This window comes from Lissotriton helveticus, chromosome 6, assembly GCF_964261635.1.
Source record: "Lissotriton helveticus chromosome 6, aLisHel1.1, whole genome shotgun sequence".
In the NCBI taxonomy this organism is placed as follows: Eukaryota; Metazoa; Chordata; class Amphibia; order Caudata; family Salamandridae; genus Lissotriton; species Lissotriton helveticus.
In genome coordinates, this window is record NC_136067.1 from 235029992 (window position 1) to 235048329 (window position 18338).

General features: G+C 44.5%; 1 protein-coding gene across 1 annotated transcript in view; it reads right to left on the reverse strand.

Moving 5' to 3' along the window:
• LOC144762241 (uncharacterized) overlaps window positions 1–18338 on the reverse strand; it is an 875873-nt gene that overhangs the window by 477297 nt on the left and 380238 nt on the right. The window contains exons 7-9 of the mRNA XM_078647384.1: window positions 9663–9869; window positions 5071–5234; window positions 62–548 (exon numbers count right to left, since the gene is read on the reverse strand). Coding sequence (XP_078503510.1) covers window positions 62–548; window positions 5071–5234; window positions 9663–9869 — 858 coding nt within the window. The remainder of the gene's footprint in view (window positions 1–61; window positions 549–5070; window positions 5235–9662; window positions 9870–18338) is intronic.

The window sequence follows — 18338 nt, forward strand, 5'->3', positions numbered from 1 at the left end:
TCTCTGGCCTTCAATTCCTTTCTTGAACCCTCAAATTTCTAAGCGAACGTGAGTAGTCTACCCAAAGCGTAGTCACGCTCGTCGCGCTCGAATTTCTCTTGCTTGCGCAATTTGATCTTAGCTTCGTATTTCACCAGGCGTTTTTTCATCTGTTCCTTTAGTTCTCCAACTCGTATTGTGTCCTCCTCTTTATCCAGCTCTGCCTCCATTTTATCAATTTCAAGCAATGCCTTATCTCTATCGCTCCAAGCGAATTTAACCAGCATAAACAGCATCTCTTTACTTGATTTGGCAGTATGTGCTGCCCATTCATCTAAAAGCTTTGGATCTGGGTTCTCGTATGCCGGAATGGTATGAATACGAAGTCCCCTCGGTACTCGATCGACATCAATGTAACTTTGTAATGATGTCGCTTCCCACCATTTTCGTTGTTCCCTCTCATAAAGTCTCTCCAATGCTGTTATCTTAGTATTCAAGTTGGTGTTGCCAGGGGTGATTTTTGCACTTTGCTGTGTCAACTCCGTGACCGTGTTCTGTTTAAACATCCCCTGCACAGCCTCGCAGCGTTCGTTTACATTAAACATGTTCATGTAATATATGGCTCAGCATGTAAAAGTTCGGTTAACGAGTTCCTCGCCCTGTATGCAATGGCTTTTCACAGAGTATTAGCGATTAACAGGCCTTCAGCGTCTCTCTTAGCAGTTGCGTCGTCGACACGTCACCAGTGTCTTCCGGTACAACGGCGGTGTGGTTTTTCAGTCACCGGAAAATACTCCACAGCCTCGCTACGGTGCACTGCCAATTTCAATCAAGGCTCCGTTTGCACTACAGAGCAGCACACTCATGGACGGGTGCTCTAAAGGCGATGGTGCCTTCTACCAGTGTCTTTGTTAGATAAAGCGTGGTATTTAGAGTCTTTCTACCATGTTTGTCTACTAGTCATGTGACTTCCATACACAGGATTGGTTTGTGGTGTTTTAAAATTTGTTTGGTCACATGTCACTTTATTCCAGTGAGCAAGGCGACTACGCTCGCCGAAAGGCGTCTGTATTTTCAGCACTATGCAGTTTGCTTGAAAAATCTTGAATAAATAAAAATACCTGCCATTTTGAGAAGAAGAATAAGCGTCCGTTTCTCTGTTTTGCTACAAGCAATTGGGAGTGTGTGGCTCGATTAAGCAGCTGTACACCACATACGCCTGACGCGTTTCGAAGATACAAACTTCTTTCTCAAAGGCTGGTGGTAGTAAAACAGGTAAGCACAGTCTGGGTCCTAACCACACCCTAAATACACCAAATTGCACATCACGTGATGGATAGCTCGTTATGAGACAGCGCAGAGTGTTATGGGAGTGGAAGTCCCAGTGGAAAATTGTTCCATTTAAAAGTGACAAATGTACTGCCCGTAGATTGCAAGCCCATGGATGAGCCTCAGCAGGCGAGCGTATCTTTATCCTTGTGTCCATGTCCCACGTAGCAGAACTGTAGAATCACAGCTCCAGCGGTCCCCTGAATTCCCGGGGTGGTGCTTCTCGGCGGCAGGGCTGCCGCCAAAATCTTATGCTCCAAGTCTGCCCACGCAGTGAGAAGCACTCTGACACCGGCACTGGCTTCAAGCCCTTTATTGGTACAGGTACGATGCGCCTGCTGATTCCTTAAGCAGCTGTACACCACATACGCCTGAAGCGTTTCGAAGATACAAACTTCTTTCTCAAAGGCTGGTGGTAGTAAAACAGGTAAGCACAGTCTGGGTCCTAACCACACCCTAAATACACCAAATTGCACATCATGTGATGGATAGCTCGTTATGAGACAGTGCAGAGTGTTATGGGAGTGGAAGTCCCAGTGGAAAATTGTTCCATTTAAAAGTGACAAATGTACTGCCGGTAGATTGCAAGCCCATGGATGAGCCTCAGCAGGCGAGCGTATCTTTATCCTTGTGTCCATGTCCCACGTAGCAGAACTGTAGAATCACAGCTCCAGTGGTCCCCTGAATTCCCGGGGTGGTGCTTCTCGGCGGCAGGGCTGCCGCCAAAATCTTATGCTCCAAGTCTGCCCATAGTTGTACTAACTATATTTTGCGCACCCGCAATCCACTGCTGATGAAGTCACATATTACATAATTCATGACATGGTCAGTGACATCACTGATGACATCTCAAATGACATCACTGATGACATCACTGATGACATCATCCACTGACTGTGTGTTTCTGTAAAGTTTAAATATGTTTTACATATTGAAGAATGAGTGGATGTATAAGTGTCTGGATGAAAGGTTTAGTAGGTACATGACTGAATGTATGAGTGAGTGATTAAATGTGTCTTACTGAATGCATGGGTTAGTGACTAAACTGTAAGGTTTTTTAAATGCTAATTCCTAACTATATAAGGACTGAAACCTATGGTTTTTTCAGTGAATTTCAAAGGTTTTTTAAATGCTAATTTCTAACTATATAAGGCCTGAAACCTATTGTTTTTTCAGTGAATTTGCAAGGTTTTTTAAATGCTAATACCTAACTATATAAGGCCTGAAACCTATGGTTTTTTCACAGAATTTCAAAGGTTTTTTAAATGCTATTTCCTAACTATATAAGGCCTGAAACCTATGGTTTTTTCAGTGAATTTGCAAGGTTTTTTAAATGCTAATTCCTAACTAAATAAGGCCTGAAACCTATGTTTTTTTTCAGTGAATTTGCAAGGTTTTTAAAATGCTAATTCTATTAGCGGATAACGTTTAAATATGTTAATATCCTTGTGGGACTACCTGAGCAGCCCTACGGATCCGATTTTTGGACCGGAGTAAGATGCTCTCTGATTGTGCCGTATTTCTTGCCTTCTGCCCCCCTGATTGTGCCGTATTTCTTGCTTCTGCCCCCTGATTGTGCCATATTTCTTGGCTTCTGCCCCCCTGATTGTGCCGTATTTCTTGCCTTCTGGACCCTGATTTTGCCATATTTCTTGCCTACATTTCTTACAATGAGGTTTTTTACTGAATTTGATCAAAAAATATATATATATATATATATTTCGATCAAATTCAGTAAATCGCGCTCTTAGAGACCACAATGAGGTTTTTGGAAAAGTTGATTTATTCCTTTATAAATAAGACGTGACTCTTTTCGGACGTCAAGTGGGCTTGATCACACAAAGGAACCGTGCATAACAGCCTTGTTACATACAGAGAAACTAAGGTTGGACAAGGTCATCTACATGACACAGTGTAAAATGCTGTATTGTCATGGCTGCTATATTGTAACGTGTTAATTCACAATTTAATCATAGTGTTCGACCATCAAGGCACAGAAGTACATGCATGTATGACATGGCATACTGGTAGCAGGGGCATGAAATCAGCTTATTTAACATTCGTGCTGCAGAGTTCAAAAGACAATACATTTAAAGAAAATATTGCTGACCTAAAGTAAGCGGTTGCCATCTTGTAGTGTCTAAGTGTCCCAACAATGGAACACAGTGGGGCTCCTTCCACTAGAATGCCACATGATGTGAAAATAGCAGACTTAGGTTGAAGCCATAGGGGCAAGACGAGCTGTGACCCAATTGGAACTGAGGCTGGCCAGCTGACCAAACAGTGTTGCAGTTCAGTAATAAAACACATCGCACAGTGTAATAGGAAAGACACAGCAAAACTCACACCTACAGCTATACTCCCCAGGTGGTAGACTCTGTGCAAGAGAACTGTGTAAACTAAGGCATGGGAAAACAATGTGTAAGCATTGTAATTGATGTACACACTAATGTGCACAGAGAAAAGGAAAATTAAAGAAATAGAAAAGAAGATATTTTTATCTGCGGTGACCGGAACATCAGGCAAATTATGCCACAAAGAAAAAGGGTAGGGACCCCTGTAGGTCTAGCGGTTCCATCCAGTTTTTCTCTTCCTTTTCTCCTGTAAAGGGAAAGGATAGAAGGCTAAAATCTTAAATACACAGATTATTGACAATTTCACAATTCATTCTTGTAAAACAGCTATTTTATATGCACAGGTACACTGTGTACACAGAAGGACTCAGTAATGTACCTTGTTCCTATTCCTCATGTAAGTGTATGGCAATATAGTGTGCCCCTTGGGATAGCGTGTTCCTAACTCACTGATGGATCTAGATTCCCGCTTCCTCAGTTGGAGTTCCCGATTGCTCCCTCAGCGATTACTTTCTACTTGTTGGATAATGAAGTATTGGAGTTTCGCACTGTCAGAGTAGTGGTGTGTCTCGAAATGCCTGGCCATGGGGTAGTGTTGATCTTTATTAGAAATGGCCCTCATATGTTCCAAAACACACTTTTTGGCCATATGTGTGGTATTTCCCACATAGCGCATGTTGCAGGGGCATTCTAGTGCATACACGACAAAGGTTGAGCTGCACGTGAGGAACTGGCGAAACGGTATGGACCTGTTACTGTTGGTATTAAGGAACTCCCTACATATGCTGCTACTGTGACAAGCTTTGCAGTGTCCACATGGGAAGAAGCCCTGCAGGTTGATGCCTCTTTCCTCATTGGTGGTGATGTCACAGTGCACCAGGATGTCTCTCCTGCTATGCCCCTTCCGGTAGGTGATGCCTGGCCTCTCTGGGATTGTGGTACCTATAATGGGATCTTTCTTTAACATGTCCCAGTTTCTGGTTAGGATACGTTGTACTTCCTTTGACCCACCATTGTATGTGAGGATGACTCTGGTGATGTTGTCAGTGTCATTGTTATCTCCTTTGTTTTCATTGCTTTCTAGAATGGTGGTTCTAATCACTGCTTTCACCTTTTCCACTGCTGTACGTAGGGCCGATCTAGAATAACCTGTCTCAGCAAATCTCGCTAGCATGATGTCTTGCTCTTTAGTAAATTACTTCTCCGAGCAACAAATATGTTTAGTTCTCAGGAGTTCCCCATAGGGGATGCTCCATCTGAGCCTGTCGGGATGGCTGCTCATGGCATGGAGCAGACTATTTTCGGCCGTGGCTTTCCTGAAAATGCTTGTGTGTAGGGTTTTGTTTTTGATTTCCATCTTAATGTCTAGGAATTCCACTACCCTGTCACGGATGTTACTTGTCAATACCAGATTGCAATTGTTGTTATTCAGTCTGTGTACGAAGTCGGTGGTCTCAGTAGTAGTCCCTCTCCAGATCTGGAATAGGTCATCTATGTACCTCAGCCATAGAATGACCTTGCAAAAGTCACTTCTAAACCTGATGTATTTTCTTAATTCCTCTTCCCAGGCCCCTACAAACAAGTTCACAAAATTAGTAGTGAAACAAGTCCCATTGGCAGTGCCGAGGGTTTGTCTGTATATCTCTCCATTAAATAGGAAAAATTATTATTGAGACAGGACCTGATCATGGCAATGATCATGTCTGTGTGATCCAAGTGTTTGATGGATATCTTGAAGAGGTATTTTTTACATGGCGATCACTAACTTATACTCAATGATCGTGTATAGTGAGATTACATCCATCGTAATTAGGAGAAAGTCCTCTTGCCATTCCACCCCTTGGCTTTTAATGAGAAAGTCCTTTGTGTCTCTTACATAGGAGGGAAGGAGAAAAACCTGGTCTTTCAGAAAGTGGTCAATATATCTCAAAATGTTTTCCAAAGCACTAAACCTAGAGGTAACGATGGGCTGACACAGGGATTGGTGATATCCTTGTGGATTTTAGGAAGAAGGTAGAGAATGGGGAGTTTGGGGAAATCTTTCTTCAAAAAACAATACTCTTCCCATTCTAGCAGACCTTTGTTTCTCCAATCTGTTAAGTTGTTCCATATATTAATGATGCTCTTAGTGTACTCATTTCTATTTGTGAGAATGTAAAATAGAAGATCACTAAGTTGATGATTAGCTTCTGCTGTGTACATCTCCTTACTCATAATAACTGCATTGCCCCCCTTGTCAGCAGGACTGACGACAATGGAGCTATCAGTGGCTAGATTGGTGATAGCATTCTTTTGTGTAATAGTGAGATTGTATAACATGGGTACCACATGTACTTCTGTGCCTTGATGGTTGAATACTATGATTCAACATGCAAAATAACATGTAACAATACAATACAAGAGAATACAGTGTTTTACACTGTGTCAAGCAGATGACCTTATCCAACTTTAGTTTCTACAATGTGTATGTAACAAGGCACTATTTCTTTGTGAGATCAAGGCCACTTGATGACCAAAACGTGTCAAGTCTGATTTATGAAGGAATGAATAAACTTTTCCAAAAACCTCATTGTGGTCTCTAAGAGCGCGATTTAACAAATTTGTTTGAAATTGATTTACTGGCTTCCCCGCCGGTTTTCGTGCCACTTCTCCCAAGACTCCGGCACTTGAGATATATATATATATATATATATATATATATATATATATATATATATATATATATATATATATATATTACCTACTGGCGGTCGCCAGTAGGTATATATAGTTCGGACCTAGTTACCATAGGAAATTCTGAACATTCTATTGGGAATAACGATTGAGGGATCTGCCTGTAATTTTCCTTAAATTTGCCTCGCTGTGCTCCGCTCCTTCCCTGAAAGTTTCGGCAGGATTCGTCAAGCGGGGGCCGAGAAAAAAGGGGGGGTCCCAAAACGTGTTTTCCCCATGTAAATTTCCATAGGGACATTCTGACAAGGCTACAGCTCGAACGGCTGAACGGAATTACACCAGATTTGGCAAAATGGTAGGGACTGGTATGCAGTAGTGCCTTTTGTATGTTTGGTGTAAATCCCTCCAGTAGTTTTTGACAAAATTGAATGTGAAATTGAGTCCAATGCAATTTTCCCTAGGACCTTTAGACACGGCTACAGCCCGAACGGCTGAATGGAATTACAACAAACTTGGCAAAATGGTAGAGGCTTTTGTATATTTGGTGAAAATCCCTCCAGTAGTTGTTGAGAAAATCGAATTTGGTCAAATTATATAACACGTGAGTGCACTGTAAGCTTACTGTACTCTGTACCTTCCAGAGTACGAACTGCATGCTGATTGGCTGCTACTGTCTGTGAACATTCCAAAACAGAAATTGTTGGCAACCATCTTGTGCCTTGGTAGACTGAGGCACAGGAAAGCAGAAAAACAAACTTGTAGAACTCAAAAAGGGGGCAGGGTAGAAGCACCCTGACCCCCTAGGCCTGCTCAGGGGGTCCCACAAGGGCCCCCCAAGCCCAAAAAAAAATATTTTTTTCCGGAAAATCACGGGGGTACAGAGTACAGTAAGCTTACAGTAAGCTTACCGTAAGCTTACTGTACTCTGTACTGTGCGCGTATCCTCGCGATTTTTCGAAAAGGCCTTGTGGGGCCCCTGAGCAGGCCTAGGGGGTCAGGGTGCTTTTACCCTGCCCCCTTTGCGTGTTTTGCACCTTTGTTTCACTGCTTTCTTGTGCCTTGGTTCTACCGAGGCACAAGATGGCTGCCAGCACTTCCTGGTTTGGAGTGTTGACAGACAGTGGCAGCCAATCAGCATGCATTTCACAGGAAAGCAGCATGCTCATTGGCTGTCAACACTTCTAACCAGGAAGTGTTGGCATTCACTTACCTGTTAAGGCCCATATTCCATACATTACTACCCCCCACCTTGCCCCTCCCCCTCCCCACGTCACCGCCCAGCCGGTACTCCCACTACCGGCCGGGGCTGCCCACATGTGAAACAATGTGACGCTTCTGGAGTATGGAAAGTAGTTTAATCTAAAAATGTTCTGTTAGCACTAGGAGTTAGCAATGTTTCTAACCCTGGTCGCTTTTGGGGAGGCACAGACTGAAGGGAGAGGTTTGGATGGCTGGAGAAAAGGAGTGTTTTTTTCCAGTATGAAGAAGCAGCCCAGACATGGAAGGGGCAGGGAAAGACTACTGACAAAGGAAATAGAAATAGAGAATGTCTACATACCTAGGGGACAGAATAATTTCAACTTAATAGCTAATGTGTATGGTAGCTAAGGTTTATAGAGTAGGGTTTTAGACAGAAAAGCAGTACCGAAGCCACTTACACAGGGAACAAGAGAGCAGGGTACTGTCCGAGCTGTACAAGGCACAGGTGTGTTATGTGCCTTCATCAAGTAAGCAATTTGTTCATGTACAGTGGCGGAAAATGTATCCTTCCCATCTGAATTAGAAATACCTATAGTAGAGCCTGGACTGTGAGGGACATGATAAAGCAATGGTTGTATTCTTAAGCTTCAAATCAAATGTTAGTGCTTAAAAGCCAACTCTCGCTTGACATTGTGCTACTTAGGCAAGGCCACTTATTTTGCAAATACTTCTTTAGCCACTACCATCCTCATTTACATGATAAAGACTGAGGGCCTAATTACGAGCCTGGCGGTCCGAGGACCGCCAGACTTGCGGGCGCACAGTGGTGTTGGTCCAGCCACCGCCGCACCAGTGGTCCAACCGCCCAATTACAACTTGGGTGGTTGAATGCCTTGGGACCCCGCCGCCACCAGGGAACCGCTGTTCCCGGGCAGTGGAGCAGCAGTCTTGGGCAGCAATATGCTTGGCGGGTGGAAATAAGAAAGAGAAAAAAAAGGGGGATTTGCCTTATTACACCATTCTCTGGGAGATTTGATGTAATCCCAGTTTTACAAACCTTTTTATATCTGGATTTGAGTCAGAACCATGGGTGGATGCACAGGAACGCCCATGCTCCATCCAGCTCGAAATGCAACGTAACTCATTGCAATCCCCGGCCTTACATTTTCTGTACAAAACCAAGCAAGACGGCACAAAATCGACCTTTGTGTGGCTTTCTAAATTTGAATTAAGGCATTGCGCTGCCTTGCATCACCTGGTGTGATGCAAGGACAAAATACCTCCTTGATAAATCAGGCCCACTTTGCCTTACAACTAACTTCCATTGTCCATCTGGAAAGCTTGTTTAGGAGGGTCTATCACCACGCTGGGCCCTCCCACACAACTGACCCTTGTAAGTAGCACAAGATTGAATAATGACTGCAGCGCTGGGCAAAAATGGGTATATTGGCCTACTCAACGTTAAGAGACAAAGAGAAGGGCCTGGAAAGCATCACACCTCTATTTTCCTACAGCAATGAGCAAAGGGGACATTATTCCCATGAACCAAATCAAGTCCTCAAATGTAGCTTCATTTTCTTTGCCAAAAATAGTGAATGCCAGGTCTCCCTGCCCATGCCTACATTTCACCCATACAAGAGCACTCTACCAGACAGCACTCCCTCCACTCTGGCATTAGACCTTCTTTGCAACACCGTCCTGTGGTTGTCCCTTTAGTACCTGAGTTCTATCCCCTTTCCTCCACTCATCTGCGGGTGCACAGTGTTCAGTCCCTTTTCATGTGGAAAGCACCACAGCCGCATTCCTTCAGACCATACCGAGACTTGTCCGCACTCATTTCACAGATACCCGAGTCAAAGGGCCATTGTGTGGTAGCTTGACGTCCCACAATCACCACGGGATCCAGAAAACTCTAGAAATGTCACACTATGGAAGAAGAACAGTCTCTATAGATTCCAGGGAAATGCACGCCTCCTGATTGGATTATCAAATATTAGCATTTCATCCTGCCAATAATTCTTCTTGTATTACCAATGCTGTTGCTGTTTTTAAGAAAATCGATGTTATCATTTTTTGTAATTTGAAACACAGCGAAGCTATGTAAAAGCAATAATTATTTTCACTTACCATCAATGAATGGCCCTCCTGAATGTGAACAGTCGCAAATAAAATCCGCTATTTGCCCATTTGTACACCACTTGTACAGTACGTACCGGTTTCCATCACATAGGATGTCATTGCTGCTATTAAATGTTGTGTTTATTGATAAAACAGTCACATTTCGTGATGCCACATAAATAACACGTGTGTCATTGAGATAGCAGCTGTATAAATCTGTGGAAGAAAATATGATGTAAATTGCTATATTCTGTGATTGCAAAATGTTAAACAACAGTTACTGGACGTTTCAGACATACACATTTTATACAGTGTATCTAAACCCAGGGACATCTTAAGGATTTCGGGGGTCTGGGCCAAACATATTTTGGGGGACCCTGTTCAAACCAGCTTTAAATCTATCAACCAGTTTCAGCTCGTGCATGCACTCTTTGACCACTGCACAGGCACACTGGTCCTATTTATAAATGTGATAACAACTAATATCCCTTTCGCTGCTAGTCCCCCCCCCCCCCCCCCCCCCCCCCGGGTTAAGCCTTTTTTGGGCTATTTGGGATAGTTTGCGATTGGGCTCCTGTAACTTTTTGACCACATAAGGTATTCCTGCCAAAAGTGTGTCCTTTTCTTCCAACTCGTGGGAAATCTAAAAATACCCAGAATTTGTTGATTCCCCTGGAGTGGACCCAGAAATTAACAAAAATGTAGCAATTTTTTTAAAATGGGAAAAAAGGGCTGCAAATGAAAGTGTCTACTTTTTCCCTGCAAATAGTATCAACAAAGGGTTTGTGGTGCTGAAATCACCATCTTCCCACCTTTCCGAGACTGACACATTTTTGTCAGAAAACAAAAACGTTTTACATAGTTTTGACATTTTACTGGGACATATCCTATTTTTGTGCTTTCAAAATCCTTCCAGTTAATGGTAAAAATTGCTATTAAAGCAATGATGGATCCTGGAAAGCTATACATTTCTGAAAAGTAGACACAATTCTAAAATCACCAAGGGGTCATTTGTGTAGATCCTTCAAGCTTTTCTTATAGAAACTAACAGTTGAAAATAGAAAACATTGAAAATGAGTTAAAAACACAGCCATTTGTGACAACATGTTCACCTGTAACTTCTTTTAGGGATGACAGACTTTTTAAATCCATATACCATTACATTTGCTGGACTTCATCTAGTTGAGGGGATATATAGGACTTGTAAGTTCACCAAGAACCCGAGGAACCCAGAGCTAATAACTAAGCAGCGTCTTGCAATGTTTTTTTATTGTCTACCTGGTATATAGCAATTCATTTGGGAAAATCAGGAAAACAGGGAAAAATCGGTATGAAAGACACCTATGTTATTCTGAAATGGGAACAATATATAGAGTTTAGAAACAGTAGCTATTTGCACATCTCCGAAACTGTGGGTACCCATACCGCCATGTGAATTATAGGAGATTTTTCTAAGTGACTCCTTTTCTACATATTGTCTTACATTTGGAAGGGAGAAATACATTGAAAGTCAATAGGTAATATTGGTTGCTCTAAAACTCTATGTTCCTCTAAGCCTCCCAATAAAATGGTCCTTCACTTGTGTGGGGTAGGCTTAGTGCACGTGATAGAAAACGGCCAAAACGCAATGTGGACCACATTTTCACTGTGAAAACTGACCCTTTTTTTGCAAAGTGCCTAGTTGGAGATTTTGAACCCTAGCTTTGCCGGCACCTGGGTAAACTAGCAAAGCTATACATTTTTAAAACAAGACACCCTGGTGAATACAGGATGTGGTGACTTGTATGGCTCTCACTAGGTTCTGTTATCCAGAATCCCTTGCAAACCTCAAACTTTGTAAAAAAACACACACATTTTCCTCACATTTCTGTGGTGGAAAGTTCATGAATCTGCGTGGATCCACAAACTTCAACCCACCCCGCATTCCCCAAAATGGTACCTCACTTGTGTGGGTAGGCCTAGTTCCAGTGACAGAAAATGCCCCAAAACGCAACATGGACACACCACATTTTCACAGTGAAAATTGACCCTTTTTTTGCAAAGTGCCTAGCTGTAGATTGTGAACCCTAGCACTGCCGGCACCAAGGGAAACATAGCAAAGCTATACATTTTTTAAAACTAGTAACCCAGGGGACTCCAGGATGGGGTGACTTGTCTGGCTCTCACCAGGTCGGGTAAGACCTTGCCTCCGGTCATAGGCCTGCACTCTCCTAGCAGCTCCTGCTCTCTCTGCCTGCAGAGCCCCCAGGCCTGGGTGTTCGAAGCTGCTGCCTCCAAGGTTTTCTTGTGATCTTGTGCACATTTTTGTCACTTGCTACCTGTCCTGTGTCCGCTATTTTCCAGCTTCTGTTTTCCTGTTTGTGCCTGCTAATTTCCAGCTTCTGTTTTCCTTTTTGTGCCCGCTAATTCCCAGCTACTGCTTTTCTTTTAGTGCCCACTAACTTCCAGCATCTGTTTTCATTTTGTTCATTCCTTGTCAATTTCACTGATTCCCTCCCCATCTCTGCCTGCCCCCTCGCACTTTCCCCATTCCCGTCACTGTTGCCCAACCCCCGCCCCTCTATCCACGCCCATTATCCCGCCTCCCAGTTGAGCTTCCCTCCCCTATATAATGTGCAGACCGCTGCGTGGTCGCGCAGCAAACATGTGCAGCGGATGCGTCGCTGGTGGGCCGAAGGCGCTCCTAAGGCACGCCCATCTGCACCCTTTTGTGCCTGGACTGCACCCAGTGCCAGAACCCCTGGCCCTCGCAAGAGCCACGACAACCGATGATGCTACAACGCCGGCTTCCTCCACGGACTCAACACCAGCCGATCATCAAACTGCTTCCAGGCCAGCCCGACACTCACCCACGGAACCTTCAACTGCTGTGACTGCAGCTTCATCAGCCACCAAACACCCGCAAACTCCACTCCACCCGCCAGAGCAGAACCCAATCACCTCAAATGCATACTACTCAACAACTGCTCTGTCCACAGGCATGCCATCAAACTCTGGGACCTACTCCACTCAGCCTCCCTAGACGTCACCTTCCGAAAGATGTAGGGGAATAGGATCTGTTTACTATGGTTACCCCCACTGTTTGCTGTGTTTCACTGATTTATCGACTTTAGTCTGGCTGGGGCCCTGCTAAACCGGACTCCAGCCTATCTGCTTCCTCTCAAACTGATTGCATGTACATTAGGTACACTCCAGATTGGTTACTGGGTCACTCTTGTGAGTCCCTAATATATGGCACCTTAGGTACAGTCAAGTAAGGCATCTAAATATGACACATTCCCTTTCCAAGAGTTAAGGGCGCTGTGTGCCATGAGGAAATTAACGCCAGCACAGAATCCCAATACCCAAGCATCATAGAGGCATTATTGTTTGATGACTTTAGGCAGGCTACAGAGCCTGTAAGGGTAGGCAATGGGGTGGATACAGCAGAGGAGGAGAATCCTAATGGGGAACTCCACCAGGACTCAGACTCTGATGCTGGCCAGGCAGGTGACAATGACCAAGACCTGGAGAACCCAGAGCCTACTGGAGATGAGGAAGGCCAAAGTGGCCCTATCTTTGTCCCCCCAGGAGGAGTTGATGGTTGGCCTAGAAGACCCAGATCACCTTCAGTTGAATCTGATCATCCTGGCACATCTATAGGGTCCTCTGTCTCATAGGAGGGGTACCTCCCAGGAAAAGAGAGAGCATCAGGTGAGAATGGAAGAAGCTCAACTGAGAATAAGGAGACAAAGAGTAGCCTTACAGAGGGAATCCCTAGAGCTTGAAAGAGCATGAAAAAAGATGGGGTTAGAACCCTATGGTGGCAGCAACTTCCCTAGTGGTAGGGAAATGTCTTATGACCATAGAAACCTTAACAAGATTGTCCCTCCCTATCAGAATGGGGATGACATCCACAAATGGATAACTGCACTGGCCATCATCTTGTGTGTTTTGCTGTTCACCCTAAGTGGGAATGGTATGCCCAGACATGGGTCCTGTGCTCACTAGGCCACTGGAGTCAAGCTATCCTGGCTGAAGACGGCTGATAGCCAGAAACCGGTCCTAGGATGCTTGATTTTGGTCCAGGAAAGATATTGCTTGGCAGTTCGGGCTGGACTGTTCCCATGAGGCACAGGGTCAAGACTGATTTGCATATGGCCATGTCTGAACTGGGGTGGCTTGGTGAGCAAAATAATGACGGATTAAACCCAGATTTGTGACTCGGGTGAATATTTCGCCATTGTGCAACATTCTGTCCGTCATCTTGTGTGTTTTGCTGTTCACTCTAAGTGGGAAGGGTATGCCCAGACGTGGGTCCTGTGCTCACTAGGCCACTGGAGTCAAGCTATCCTGGCTGAAGACGGCTGATAGCCAGAAACTGGTCCTAGGATGCTTGATTCCGGTCCAGGAAAGACATGGCTTGGCAGGTTGGGTTGAACTGTTCCCATGAGGCACAGGGTCAAGACTGATTTGCATATGGCCATGTCTGAACTGGGGTGGCTTGGTGAGCAAAATAACGATGGATTAAAACCAGATCTGAGACTGGGGGTGAATGTTTTGCCATTGTGCAACATTCTGTCCATCATCTTGTGTGTTTTGCTGTTCACCCTAAGTGGGAAGGGTATGCCCAGACGTGGGTCCTGTGCTCACTAGGCCACTGGAGTCAAGCTATCCTGGCTGTAGACGGCTGATATCCATAAAGTGGTCCTAGGATGCTTGATTTTTGTCCAGGAAAGACATGGCTTGGCAGTTCGGGCTGGACTGTTCCCATGAGGCCAGGGTCAAGACTGTTTTGCATATGGCCAAGTCTGCACTGGGGTGGCTTGATGAGCAAAATAACGATGGATTAAACCCAGATCTGTGACTGGAGGTGAATGCTTTGCCATTGTGCAACATTCCGTCCATCATCTTGTGTGTTTTGCTGTTCACCCTAAGTGGGAATGGTATGCCCAGATATGGGTCCTGTGCTCACTAGGCCACTGGAGTCAAGCTATCCTGGCTGAAGACGGCTGATAGCCAGAAACCGGTCCTAGGATGCTTGATTCCGGTCCAGGAAAGATATTGCTTGGCAGTTCGGGCTGGACTGTTCCCATGAGGCACAGGGTCAAGACTGATTTGCATATGGCCATGTCTGAACTGGGGTGGCTTGGTGAGCAAAATAATGACGGATTAAACCCAGATTTGTGACTGGGGTGAATATTTCGCCATTGTGCAACATTCCGTCCGTCATCTTGTGTGTTTTGCTGTTCACTCTAAGTGGGAAGGGTATGCCCAGACGTGGGTCCTGTGCTCACTAGGCCACTGGAGTCAAGCTATCCTGGCTGAAGACGGCTGATAGCCAGAAACTGGTCCTAGGATGCTTGATTCCGGTCCAGGAAAGACATGGCTTGGCAGGTTGGGTTGGACTGTTCCCATGAGGCACAGGGTCAAGACTGCTTTGCATATGGCCATGTCTGAACTGGGGTGACTCGGTGAGCAAAATAACGATGGATTAAACCCAGATCTGTGACTGTGGGTGAATGTTTTGCCATTGTACAACATTCTGTCCATCATCTTGTGTGTTTTGCTGTTCACCCTAAGTGGGAAGGGTTAGCCCAGACGTGGGTCCCGTGCTCACTAGGTCACTGGAGTCAAGCTATCCTGGCTGAAGACGGCTGATAGTCAGAAACAGGCCCTAAGATGCTTGATTCCGGTCCAGGAAAGACATGGCTTGGCAGTTCGGGCTGGACTGTTCCCATGAGGCACAGGGTCAAGACTGATTTTCATATGGCCATGTCTGAACTGGGATGGCTTAGTGAGCAAAATAACTATGGATTAAACCCAGATCTGTGACTGGGGGCGAATGTTTTGCTATTGTACAACATTCCGTCCTTCATCTTGTGTGTTTTGAGGGCCTGCAAAGTACAGAAGGTACACCAGAAGCAGTGGGCAGCAATCTTGTGGCTCTCCTTTGCAGACAAAGGTAGAGACAAGCTCCTCACAGTCAGAGAAGATGATGCTGATGATTATAAGGTCCTGAAAAGTGCTCTAAATTATGAATTTGGCTTAACAACTGAGCAGTATATAATACAGCTCAGAGATACCCAGAATACACAGACTCAGGACTAGGTTGACTTTGTAGTTTGTGCTACTAAGGCTCTGGAGGGCTGGTTGTTGGGCAGTAAAGTGTGAGACTATACATTATTATATAATCTGATCATAAGGGAGCAGATCCTTAATTTCTGTCAAAATCTGCTGTTGCATCAGCACTCGGTAGACTCTGATCTCACCTCTTCCCCATAATTGGCAAAGAAGGCAGACAAATGGGTCAGAACCAGGATGAAGCAGAAGGTACAGAACCAAGGTGGTGACCAAAAGAAGCATGATCAAAAAGGTGGGGAGAAGGGTAAAGGCCAGAAGTCTTCACAAGGTCCCCAAAAAGCTTCTAATGGTGGGAATTCCCAATCTTCCAAAAAGAAAGAAGGCCCAAGAAAACCATGGTGTAAAGTCTGTAAACAGAATAGCCATTGGACCAGTAACTGCACCAAGAAAGATGCAGCACCAACCACCATTGCGCCGAAGGCAACTATTCCCCCTAGTTCAGCTATAAATGGTGGTTCTCAGCAGAAGGATGTAGTAGGGTTGACCCTGGGATCTCAGGCTGTGCTAGTCTGCGATGGAGGCATGGATATGTCCTCCTCTGTGAGTCCCAGTAACCTGGGCAGGTACAGACAAATGCCTTTGATAAATGAGAAAGAGGCTTTGGCGTACAAGGACACAGGGGCAAGTGTCACAATGGTGATAGCAGACTTTGTGGACCCTGGACACGTCATACTTGGTGACACTTACCAAGTGATCAATGCTAGCAATGTCAGGACCACCCATGCCCTGGAAGTTGTTCATTTTTCCTGGGGAGGGGTAACTGGCCTCATGAAGGTTGTGGTAAGTGCAGACCTCCCTGTTGAATGCTTGCTTGGAAATGACCTTGAGACTACAGCCTGGTCTAAAGTGGACTTTAGGACACAGGCAGAAATGTTAGGAATCTCAGCACATGTCCTTGCATTGACTAGGTCACAGGTTAAAAAGTCTAACACTGGACAGGCCCTGGATACTGGAATAATGGACTATGTGCCTTCCAAGAAAAGGAGCTTTAGGGTTAAGACAGTGCCTTTCCCCCTGACTCAGAGTGATGATCAGTCTCTTGAGGGAGATGATTGTGAGCCTGAAGAAGGAACTGTCCCAGAGGAGCTTGTGCCTGATCAGGTTGAGTTCTTGGGGACAGGGGGCCCTTCCAGGGCAGATTCGAGTCAGGTGGAGCTGAGCTGCCCTTCTCTTGAACCTCTCAGACAGCAAGCTGCTGCTGAGGCTACTGGGAATGCTAGTGGCACCCATAAGATTTATTGGGATGATGGACTCCTGTATTTAGAGAGTAGAGACCCCAAGCCTGGTACAACCAGGAGGTTGGTTATACCTCTGAAGTTTAGGGGCTTCCTATTGACACAAGACTTGGAACATAATTGTCCCTCATTTTCACTGGACGCAAAGGGGTTTTGTCACTTCTGTGTAACCTGTCATGCCAGTGGTAAGGCGGGTGGTACTACAAAGGCCCCCCTGATACCACTACCTGTGGTGGGGGTTCCCTTTGAGAGAGTAGGGTTTAACATTGTTGGGCCAATGGATCCTCAGACAGCATCTGGGCACAGGTTTATCCTAGTGGCGGTGGACCATGCCACTAGGTACCCAGAAGCTATTCCCCTTAGGACCACTACAGCACCTGTTGTGGCAAGAGCCCTCTTGGGAGTGTTCTCAAGAGTGGGATTTCCTTAGGAGGTAGTATCTGACAGAGGTGCAACCTTTATGCCCAGCTACTTTACTGCAATGTGGAAGGAATGTGGAGTGAACTATACATTCACCACACCCTATCATCCACAGTGCAATGGTTTAGTTGAAAGATTCAATAAAACCTTAAAGGGTTTGATTAAGGGTCCCCCAGAAAAGCTCAGGTGGAGATGGGACATCCTGCTACCGTGCCTTTTGTTTGCATAAAGGGAGGTTCCTCCAACTGGATTAGCAGCCCACAATATTAAAGGAATTACTTTACATCGTTTAATAATGCTACCAGTAGTGTATGAAAACAAATTAGAATACCACAAGCTATCTGGAGAAGCTTGTTGTGAAGTTTGGTCCTATTTTGAGTATAAGGAACTTATTACAAATATGTGACAGGCAAATTATGCTGATTATGAAACTATTCTTCAAGATATAAGAATTGGAAAAATGACTGAACATGGCAAACAAGCTTTACAGAGACGATTACTTTCCAATTTGTTTCCAAATGAAAATATTGTAACAAAGAAAATATACATGAGAATTGCAGAAAACAAATCTGTAATCTGCTTAATACCAACACTACGTGAATGTTCTATATTCAATGAAGAGATGTTAAAGTTGGAAAATGAAGAAAATATGAAATTGGAATCTATTGATAAAATAGAACATGAAGGAACCACTATTATTTTGACTGAAAAGTTGAAGAGGAAATTGGATTCTTTAGAGAAATCGATAAGTAAAACTGGTGGTTTAGAAAAGAATTTGTATGCAAGTGTAAATTGTAGGGTAATTTTACGACGTAATTTGAATGTGGAAAAAGGTTTAGTAAATGGAGCAATGGGTAAAATTGTTGATTTTGTTAATTATGTAAATAGAGATGGGATTGAATTTTTG